This window comes from Aythya marila (genome assembly GCF_965140915.1).
Source record: "Aythya marila genome assembly, chromosome: 18".
NCBI classification, from domain to species: Eukaryota; Metazoa; Chordata; class Aves; order Anseriformes; family Anatidae; genus Aythya; species Aythya marila.
The window spans coordinates 1,545,367-1,555,874 of record NC_139059.1 but is presented as its reverse complement, the minus strand read 5'-3'; the positions used below and the strand labels follow the sequence as shown (position 1 = coordinate 1,555,874).

Here is a 10,508-nt window from a genome sequence, read left to right as displayed (position 1 = left end):
CTGACCCAGCCTGATTTGGGGGGGTGATAAAGCCCCAAATGTCTCCGTGGGGCAAAGGCGCTGGAAGGGCACAGGTAAAACTACAAACCCCGAGTGCCAAATCTGCTCCGCGCGGGGACTGGGAGGAAGAAAATCCACCCTCATGTGACTCCAGCCCCATGCCGGTGAATATATGGGCTGTGTGTTTTATGCTGAAGTTACTTAAAAAGAACTTTATAGCTGAAACGCTGCTAAAAGCACATGGAGCGCTCCGCTGCGAAGATAAATTCATGATTTAGACTCGAAAAGGTGACTCATCTAACATCTATTATAAAGAGGACTAAAACCACACACACACTGAGCAAGATTTTCAAGGAGCCCAATGATTTAGTGTCTCTTTCTTTCTTTCCCCACACTTTTTGCCTCCTGCACAAGGATCTATTGAGAAGCTGCAGAACAAACGTTCCCTTATGCAGCTCCAAAAAAGTCTCCGTCAGTTTGTCTGAGACAGCTGCCTCCAAGCACGCTATGGTTACTCATTAACCGGGTCTCCCAGGGCAGGGGAAGAAGGAGTAAACTTAATAGACCCTAAACCAGAAGGAAAAAAAAATAAATAAAAGAAAATAAATAAATCAGGTGTCCTGGAAAAGAGAGGGGAGAAAACAGGTGGCACCGTGAGCACCTCGGCGGGCAAACGCCGAGGGTCCCGAGCTACCGAGCAGGAGGGAGCAATGGCATCGAGAGCAAACGTATGGGGACAAAAGAGCAAGATTATTAAAGGGAACGAGAAGAAAGAGAGGGGACAGAGAGGCACTTGTGCTCCGCGGTGCTTTATATGCTCCGGGTGCCGGGGGAGGATTACTTCATTGCGGCACAGCCGCCCGTCTCCGCTCCCCAGTGGCCGGACCCCTTCCCTCCCCCTCGTGCTCTCTGCATGCGAATGAGGGGCTGCGAGGGCTGGGGGTGCTCCCCAAAGTCCCCGTGCTCCGAGGTGCCCCAGCTGCCAGCAGCACTCGCACCAGCCCCGTGGCAAAGCCTCCTCCTGCTCCTGCGTCCCCAGTGCGCCCACGCTGCCTTGGTACTACCGGTGTTGCAGAGGGACTGCTGCTCCTCGTGCTGGGGGCTCACCCAGCACAATTTTGGGCCAGATCCTGCCCCGTCCATGCCAGGGTGCTGCCCTGGCTGTCACCAACCCCTTCAGCCCTGCCCTGATGCCCTGTGCAGGCACCATTTCCCCGGGGTGGAGGAGGGCAGCCTGCACCCCGGGGGCTGCCGCACCTTGCGGCCTCATTTTCCACAGCCCCCCGATTCTGGGGAGGAAAGCAGCAAGGGGAACACATCCCAAAAACACGGCCCCGTGAATTTGGTGGCTCTGCAGCAGGGCAGCATCGCTGGGGACAGCTCGGGAGCATCGCCACCCCTGTGCCCCTGGGGAGCCAAGGCCACGAAGAGCACCGGGAGCCGCTCTGCCCTCTGCACCCGGCAGTGGGAAGCACGGTGCCAGCCTGACGTCTCCGCCAGATCCTGATGGGGAACGATAATTAGAGATGCAATAAAACGCCGAATATAGCTGCGAAGAGCGGCAGTAAATCAGCCCTTCCTGCCATTCGCAGCCTGGGCCACGGAGCCCCGGTCACCACTGCCAGAATTAATTCCCCGCGCTTTATTTGCCCAACATGCTCTCCCCGGAGATAAGGGGAGGCAATTGACTGTAATTATCTCCCTCTATTTTGTCATGTGATTTTTTTTTTTGAAACAATTAAGGGATTGCAGTCAAAGGAATGGGGTGGGGATGGAGCAGAGCCAGGCAATCGCTCTCCCGCAGGACCGTGGCCCTCGGGGCTGCACAGGATCTGCCCCAGCACCCGGTCCTGCACCCCAGTGCTCCCAGTACAGCCCCCAGTATGGAATCTTCCAGCTCCCTACAGCACGCACTGCTCTGCCCAAGGCATTATCTCCCACCCAAGGGTGCCCAATTCCCTCGAGCAGGGGGCACAGGCATGGAGCAGGCATTGCACGGCCCCTTGGCACCCTCCGGCACCGCCGCTGCGCCCGTAGCCACGAGCCCACTGGGCAGAGCTGCTCTCATCCAGCTCTGCCCAGCCCCTGCACCCCCCAGCAGCTCAGCACCAGCAAACCCCAGGGCTCTGCGGGGTTGGGATCTGCCGGCAGCTGCTTGGGAAAGGCAGGAGAAGGCTGCGAGGCGGCTCTCCCCCAGCCAGGTCAGCTGGTGCGCCAGCGGAACAGGTACCTTACGATTAGATTTTTGTGAAATGCTAAACATCTGGAGCCCCGCGTTACAAGGCAGCCTTTGTGCAGCTGGTGAATTATCGGCAATAAAACAGCACTTGTTTCTGAGAGCTTCAAGGAGAGGGGGAGGGAAAGGGAGAAGGGAGGGAAACCACCCCCGCCGGAGGAGGAACCGCGGCCACTTCTCCGCTCTCACCAGGGTTTTCCACGCCGTGCAGGGTGCGGGCAGCTCGCTGCAGCCATGGCCAAGACCTTGCCGAGACCTGTCTGCGTCTTAACCCTTGGAAAGGAGCAGCTCCCACCCTGCTTGGAGTGGGGGCTTTTGCTGGATTGCGCTCAGGGTGTCCGATTCCAGCACGGGCTGGGAGCCCGGCTCCTGCGGCACAGCTCTGCGGGAGAAACGAGCCCACGCAGCTCCCCGCACAGCCAGCCCTAAAACAGCGACCCGAAAGGTTTTTGGAGAATTAGTGGTGCTCCTCTGAGTGCGGTGATTTGTCACCCCCTGAACGCCCTGCTGAGAACCGGGGGCTAGCAAAGTTTGCCCCAGATCCTGGGTGGGAGATGGGAGAGGCTCGGGGAGCTGCGTCAGGAGCAGGGCTTCACCTCTCCGCCTGGGGCAGAGCAAAAAACTGACCCCAGGAGAGAAATGCCAGGCTGCAAAAGCAGCTCCACAGGCAGCGCTGAGCACATCCAACCCCACTGCACAGTAAAGATAAGGCTCCTTGTCACAGCGCTGAGCACTTTCCTCTGGTATTGCTACGAGAGAGCCCAAAGCTCCTGGGCACAGCGCAGCTCCCCAACCTGGTCTCCAGCCCAGCTCCCACGGGACGAGCTGGGGAAGGTGCTGAGCTGGTGGCTGGAGAGGGGAACAGCCTCAGAGCTCAGCTGCCCCACTTCTTGCACCTTTTTCCAGCCCTTCAGAGCAGGGACCCCACGTCTCCTTAGGCACGGAGCCCGGAGAAGGCTCCTGCTCCCACTCGCAGCTCGCCAAGGCTGATTGCAGCGCGGCGCCTTATCAGCTTGTCATCTCGTCTAAACACGGCGTTGTCGAACGCTGCGAAGGAAGAGGCAGCTCGGTTTGGGAATTTTGCATCTTTCCTTGGAAAGCTGCCGCCGCTGCTCCTCCCAGGTCACGCTCGCCGAGGTGCAGCGGGCAGGGAGGCTCCCGCGCCACCTCGGCGGTGACGCTGGGCTGGGGCAAAGGGCTCGGGGCAGAAGTTCAGAGCTCCAACCTCCTCCCGGGAGCAAGGCAGCAAAGCTGACAAGCGCAGCAGCCCCGCTCCGCTTCCCTCTGGAGTCACGGAGGGTTGAGAGCCACCTCTGCAAAGAGCAGCAGGGAAAAAGCTTTGCGCAAGGAAGAAAAAAAAAAATCCCCTTCACTCAGCCTCTTCTGCAGCTCTGCAAGGAGCGAGGCCAAGGATGGTGTCAGAGGCAGGGAAACCCCTCGGGGGTGGAAGCCAGGGTCCGGTTAAAGGAGTGAAGCTCTCCAGGCCTGAGCATCACTTGGGGCTTCCAGCTGCCCGGGTGGCCGAGTCCCCAGGTGCCCCAGGAAGCCCAACCTGGAGCTGGGAAGGGGGAGAGGAGGCAAAAATCCCCCCCTGGCTCCTCGGCTCCCTTCCACCCACCAGCGCTGCCTTCACTCAGCAATTACAGAGGCCCCCCGGGGGCTTTCACACCCAGTCACCTGGGCCTCCTTGTTCTAAACAACTTAATTTGTTTAATGACTCGGGAGGCCCCGGGGGGGGGGGGGGGGGGGCTCCCTTGTTGTTGGAGACGTTTCCCTGGTCTCGGGAGGGTTTTTGCGCAGCGGCACAGCCACCACCACCCAGGAACAGAGGGCAAAGAGGGGCTGCTGTGAAACCTGCACCAAGACAAGAGCTCCCCAGCTCCCCAGGACGGATCCCCAGCTCCCCAGGACGGATGGATGGACGGATCTATCCATCCATCCATCCGTCCGTCCATCCATCCATCTATCCGTCCACCAGGCCCCCAGCAGCACCTCCCTCCTTTGTTCCCCAGCACGCCCTTTTCCCTATGAGCTAATCTTCCCTTGGCTCTCAGAGGTACTTTTATGGCAGGGAAATTGTTCTGCAGCAACAGGGAAGCAGATCCAGGCCGTTCTCTCCCATAATATTTCCATCCACGTTTTGTGTTCTGCTTCAGGCGCAGCAGAAGGATTGCACGAGATGAGATGGGGAGAGAGCGTGTGTCAGGCTCTGTAATAGCTTCATTGTTCGTGTAAGAACACGAGAATGCAACAGGCCGAGAGAGATTTAGGCAATTCCCACATGCAAACCAGCTCTGGACACAAAAGCTTTTTAGTTATCATCAGCATTTTGCAAGATTATATTAAAATAACCCCCCGGGCTCAGCTTCCTGCTCTCAAGAGCCCCCTCACAGGATTGCAAAGCACAGAAACAGAGCCCAGAAATCTTAACCAAAGACATCCTGAGAGCCTGACAAATAGGCTCTCCATCCTCGCCCAGATGGCTTTCCCTTGGTGCCATAAAAGCCTTGAGTTAGGGGAAGGGACGCTAAGGACGGAGCCACACACAGGTCCCACGCTGCCCCAATTTCTCTCTATTTCCATTAGGAACAACTTCCATTAGGAGGCTTTGCAACAGAGACAGACTTGGGCCGATGTCACTTTACCCTGATTTCGCTCTCTGACCCCTCAGACACCTGCAGGGAGCAGGAGGCAGAGGGTCCCCTTCCCACACAGCCACCACCGTGCCGCTGGCTCGCTGCCGTGAGGACTTTCAGCAACCCCAGCTGGAAAAGGCACCCAGGGAAATATCCGAGAGCTACAGCCCGGCACGGACTAGGGGCAGAGTTTTTCTAGGGCTGGGTGACCACGCAAGACTAAACACACACCCCTAGAGCGTGGCACTACATACCTAAAAGGGAGACTGGCATTAGCTCAGCAAACCCCAGCTGGAACCCGGTGACCCCAGAATATTTGCCCTAGGGAAAGGGCAGCTTGGGACCTAAGTTCTCTTCTTCCCTCTCCTTCCTGAGGCTCAGGGGTCTGCGTTGGGTGGAGAGATGCAAGGCAATGCTGCACGGATGGGCCAGAGATGGGTTTGGGGTGCCCGAGCAAACTGGAAGCAGGAAGACAAACCCTGCACTCGCTCCAGAGTTTGGAGCCAGGAGCCTGCGTGTGTGCGCACAGGAGAGAGTCTCACTTTTAATTGCAGCCCCGTTGCCAAGTACAACAAAGTCCGCACACAAAGAATAGAAGTCATTCTGTTGGAAGGTTTGAATTGTTTCTTTCCTACGGGGAGGGGAAGGGAGGGAGGTGAAATCCACTCCTTTATAAGCAATGACTCAGGTGCTGCGATCTACCCCGGGCGCGCATCTCGCAAGCCCGAGTAATGCCCTGTGCCGTGTTTTGTTTTACGGCACGGGCCCTAAGAATGGGATTATTGTTCGCTTGCGTGCAAAGCCCTTGCTTGGGGTTTGCCGTCCCCGCCCAGCCCTGCAAACCGCAGCCGCCTTCGGGTTCGCCTTCACCCTCCCCAGCACCCGGCGAGCACCCGGTGCCCACGCGGGGGCCACCCCCCGCAGCCCCGCGCACCATTCCTGCGCCCTGACTCAGCGTGAGCTGGACCCGTTGGGGTGAGCCGTGCTTCCCCTGCCCTGCCCCGCCTGCAAAACCCTCCCCGAGCAGCAGGAAGAGCAGTGACCGAGGCCGTCCTGCGTTCCCCGCTGCTTTCGTGGTTGTGCATCGCTGGGGAAGGGTCCCTGGGGTGCTGGGAGCTGCAGGGAGCAAGGGGGGAGCTCTCCGAGCAGAGCCCAGCGCCTTCTCCTTGCACCCTGGCTCCAGGCAGGATGGAGCAGCCCCAAACCAAGGGGACAAGTCCAACACACAGCCTTTGGACCGGCCACACCAAACCCAAGCTAAAGCCACCAATTTCCCAGCTGCTGCGGGACGAATCGCCTCCGCTGTCCCAGGGTGGGTTGGCACATCCCCGAGTGTGCCAAAACCCTTTTCAAAAGCCCTTTTCAAAGCCCTAACCCCAAGACAACCGCGTGTAGCGCCACACACCTGAGCGCCCGGCAGCCTCCCCGTGCCCCCTGCAACCACGAGCACAAGGCAGTGATTGTCTCAGGGCAGGGCTGGGGTTTGCAGAGGAGATCCCCAAGAACTCGTACGCCGTCTCCTTGCGAGTCAGTCACCGGCATTATTGCACAACGTGGGACGGCCATCCCGCAGCCCTGCGTCTGTTTGCTCCAGCCTCTGGAAGAAAAACCCAAGAAAAGCAGGAAAATACACCCAGGGCAGCACTGCCGAGCTTTTTCTGCGGCAATGCAGCTTGGAGAAGGTCTCCGAGCAGGAGCTCCGCAAGGTGTGCCTGCACCCGCGCCTTCCTCGTGCTCAGAGCCTCACCTGCTGCCAAACGCACCCACCTGGGGCGCTGGGAGGATTTGGGGATTTCTGCTTTCTTAGCTCAATGGTCGGGCTGCTCGTCTTCATCAGCACAGTTTGCAAAACCCCTCCAGGAAGCAGGCCACAGACTTACACGAGGTATTTTTAAACCCGAAGGCAAGAGGACATACACGGGCTGTTTAGGACCGGATCTTTGGCTTTACCTTTTGGGGTTTGGGGCACAGAGTGGGATCACACTTCATGTTTTTCTCCAGCCAGAGCAAAAAGCCATTACTGCTCTAAGACAAACCCCAAGGATCTAAGGTTTTTGTATGCATGAGGCTTTACTGAAGTCATCAGATCCTCTCACTGCTCGAAACCCAGGGAGGGGAGCAGCTGGCAGCAAACCCCAACCCAAGCACTCGCTGCTGCCCTGCCAAGCGTGCCTCTGGGGCTGGGCTCACGACACTGAACTCGGAGCAGAGGCTCGGTGCTGAACCCCAGCCTCCCGAAACGAGGCTTGCTTGGAGCTGTGGTTCCTCCCCAAAATACAAAGTCACAGCCCCCAGCCCAGGGTTGCACCCTCCTGGGTCAGAGCCTGATGCAAAGTGTCTGGAGGCTGGGCTGGCAGCTGGCAAAGGCACCCCGAGTGGCACTCACAGGGCTCAGCTGTAGAAACAGCAAGAAATCTGAAAGCCAAACACTGCTGAGGTTGTTCAGGGCGGGCTGAGGCTGTTCAGAGCAGGCTGAGGTTGTTTTGGGCAGGATTTGTCTTTGCCAGCTACCGCAGACAAAGCCCTGGGGGCTGTTCTTCCACTTTGGTGCCCTGGCTGGTCCGAGTGACACCACAGCGTCCTGAAGCAAAGGAATAGAGAGAAAGAAAAATAAAAAACCAGCGTGCCCCACACATTAGGTGAGCTGGAGTCACTCGGAGTGGGATGGTTTTCTCTCCATTTCACCAGACACGAGGCAGAGATGCGGGGCATTTACCAAAGGGACCCCGGGATGGGGAGGGACCCCCTCTGCCCTCATCCCCAGACACAAAACCATCACCAGGCTGCTGAGCCCCCAGGACCCCTCCTACACCCCAACAAGGGCACAACTTTCCCCTCTTTTCCCTTGCCAGAGCCACTCCTGCTGCTGCAGCCCCAGCACCTCTCCGTGCCACGCAGCTCCTGGCCGTGCGCTTATATTGCATTTGCTCCCAGCTCCACCTGGTCGCTGACAGCTATTGTTTCCACCTGTAATTCCAGGGCTGGCCCCCAGCCAGCTTTTCAGTCGCCGGTGAGAAGCAGAGAGATAATTTCATTCCCCTCCGGGGTACAAACAGAAAAGGAGGGATTTTCAGCCGTGTTTTCGGCATCGCCCTCCTGCCCTCCCCGCTGGCTTCCTACGGGTCCAATGTACATAATTACCTCGGCTGGCTACATCTAAGCAGGATTAAGTGCATTACGCGATATTATCTCCCAGCAATCTGATTACGAGGCTGCCTTTAAACGCATAATGTGTTTTTCGTACCGACTTACGCCACACGCCAAAAATCAAACAAGAAAACGCGGCTTGCAAACAAGTCCGGGAGAAATCCCCACCCGCGGACGCCCGCGAGGCTTTCAAGCCTCTCGGGAAGGATTTTTGGGCTGAATGTGGCAGGCTGGAGCCTTCCAAAAACATCGAGTGGCCAGGACGAGGTGGGCAGGGGTGGTGATGGTGATTCCCTTCAGCTCTGCCTGGCCCTGGGCGAGCGCTCCCGTCCCCGTGCCCGCTGCTCCTCCACCGGGGACCCGGCAGCCACAGCTGTTTTTAACAGGATTTTTTTTTTCTTTTTATTTTTTCCTCGAGGGATTTGTTGTGGTTGGGTTTTTCTGAGTCACAAAGCTCCAGCCGGGGTCGGGAGCTGGGGCTGGGCTGCAAAACCCCCGCGAAACACACCCGTGGGTGCCTGGGCACAGATGCCTTTCTTCATCTTTTTCTTCATTTTTTCCCTTCTCCATGCTTGCCTTCTGGTCGAGAAGCAGGACCTTTGAGAAGCTGAGAACCATTAAATTAAAGAAAAGCAGCCGAACGCAGGGAGGAGAAGACAAAGCAGGGATTTACTGCGTTGAAATAAATCAGTGCAAACTCAGAATTTCCCATTTATTGAAACCAATCACAGTAAAAAGGTCAAATCCATTGGCAAACAGTAGTTTTGTATCATCCAGAGTGACATACAAACGAAGTACAAATGAAACCCAACCGAAACGACGAACTGAACAGAAATGCATGGCTCTGACCGAGTTTTCTCCAGCCTCTTCCCCCGGCTGCCCTCGTGCAGCCTCTCCAGCAGGACCCGCGCTGGCTGGCACCCCCTGTGCCCACAGGTACGGCCGCAGAGGGGCTGAGATGCAAGCAGCAGCCAAGAGATCCAGTTATGCTGCTGAAAAATCTCATTAACCCCTTTTTCCTGAAAATTTCCCGAAAAATGAAGCAGCCTTGGTGGAGGGCGAGGCGTGCCTTGCACCGCCCCACTCCTGCATTTCGCTCTCTACTTGAGCATGAAGCAGGTTCAGCCGTGGCACGGCACGGGGAGGGGACAGGAGATGCTCCAGAGGAAGACAGCAAAGAGGCAGCCACATTAATGAGTGTTTAATTAGGGTAATTAGCTCCCACTGATGAGCTATCGCATCCCGATGCTGCTCGGGAGGACGAGAGTTTCTGGCACCCTGGGGTCCTCGGGGAGGTTAACTCAGCACCGAGCTGGGCAGAGGGGGCTGAAGAGCCCCCAGGGCCACCTCCGGGGGCTGCAGGAGATTGTCGGGGAGCTGTCACCGATTTGAAAGAGCAGCCAGAAAAAAGCAAATTCAGTAATGCCCCACGGCCGTGGGCCCGCGTGGAAATGCGTCCTGCTGCACGACAGGCACGGAGCACACCACGGGGACCCACACCTTGCCTTGTCACCGAGTGCCTGCTAGAAAACACAGAGGTTCTCCTCTCCTTATTTTTTTTTTTTCCCCAGAAAACCCTCTGGGTATCGGACAAGCCACAATGCACTGGAACAAAGCCCTGCTTAGGAAATAAATTTAGGAAAAATCAGTATTTTCCTCTAGCAGAGATACCAAGAAAATTCGTTTTTATTTGCTTGGACTACTTGCATCCATCAGAACAACGAAAGCCCTAAAACATTGCCCAGGCCCAGCGGGATGTGTCAGACCTGCTGCCCCACAGGGTGCTGCACGTGTTGTCCTAGCCCTAATTCTTCCCCCTGCCTTCCAGGACCAGGGGTGGAAATTGAGGAGTTTACCTCATTATATGCCTTGGGACGCAACCCTAGAGCAGCTTAAGCATGCGACGGTGAATTCCTGCCCTTCTGCAGACCAAGGATGATCAAAACCCACCTGACTCAGAGAAAACACCCCAGAGCTGAAGGAAAAGTCAAGCAGGACTTGCAGCCCGGCCGATGTGTCTCAGCCCTCTGGGGGAAACAGAAAATCTGGTGGCGAAAGGAAAGCAGGACCTGCACCGAACCCCCCGCGTTTGTGCTTTGAAAACCATCGACGTGACGTTGGGGGGAGCAGACAGACCAAATCAGAGGGAATTAACAGCAAACCGGATCCAAAAAAAAATAGTCATGTACAAAAAAAAAAAATAATAAAAAATCGAAGAGGCTAAGGCGTGCCCAGTCCCCAATGCCACCACGGCCGCTGGTGAGAAGCCTTCCCGCGGGGAGCAGCGAGCTGCCCTACCCCAGGCCGACGTCCAGGGACATCATCACCACGAAGCCGAGCACGGAGGTCCAGGAAGCCAGCTTCCCGTTGCCACTGCAGGGAAAAAAACGAAGGGGTGAGCTCCTGGGGTGCTTGTAGGGTGGGTAAAGCACAGCTCGGAGCCTCGTCGGGGAAGGGAAGGGGTCTCCCGGAGCCCTCGGTACCTCCCC

At 57.2% G+C, this 10,508-nt stretch overlaps 1 protein-coding gene across 2 annotated transcripts in view; it reads right to left on the bottom strand.

Moving 5' to 3' along the window:
- Nucleotides 1–8,712: 8,712 nt before the first annotated feature.
- SLC39A11 (solute carrier family 39 member 11) overlaps nucleotides 8,713–10,508 on the bottom strand; it is a 77,870-nt gene continuing 76,074 nt past the window's right edge. For both annotated transcript variants that reach the window (XM_082775177.1, XM_082775178.1), the window contains exon 10: nucleotides 8,713–10,392. In XM_082775177.1, the coding sequence (XP_082631303.1) occupies nucleotides 10,314–10,392 (79 nt within the window). In that variant the 3' untranslated portion in view covers nucleotides 8,713–10,313. The remainder of the gene's footprint in view (nucleotides 10,393–10,508) is intronic.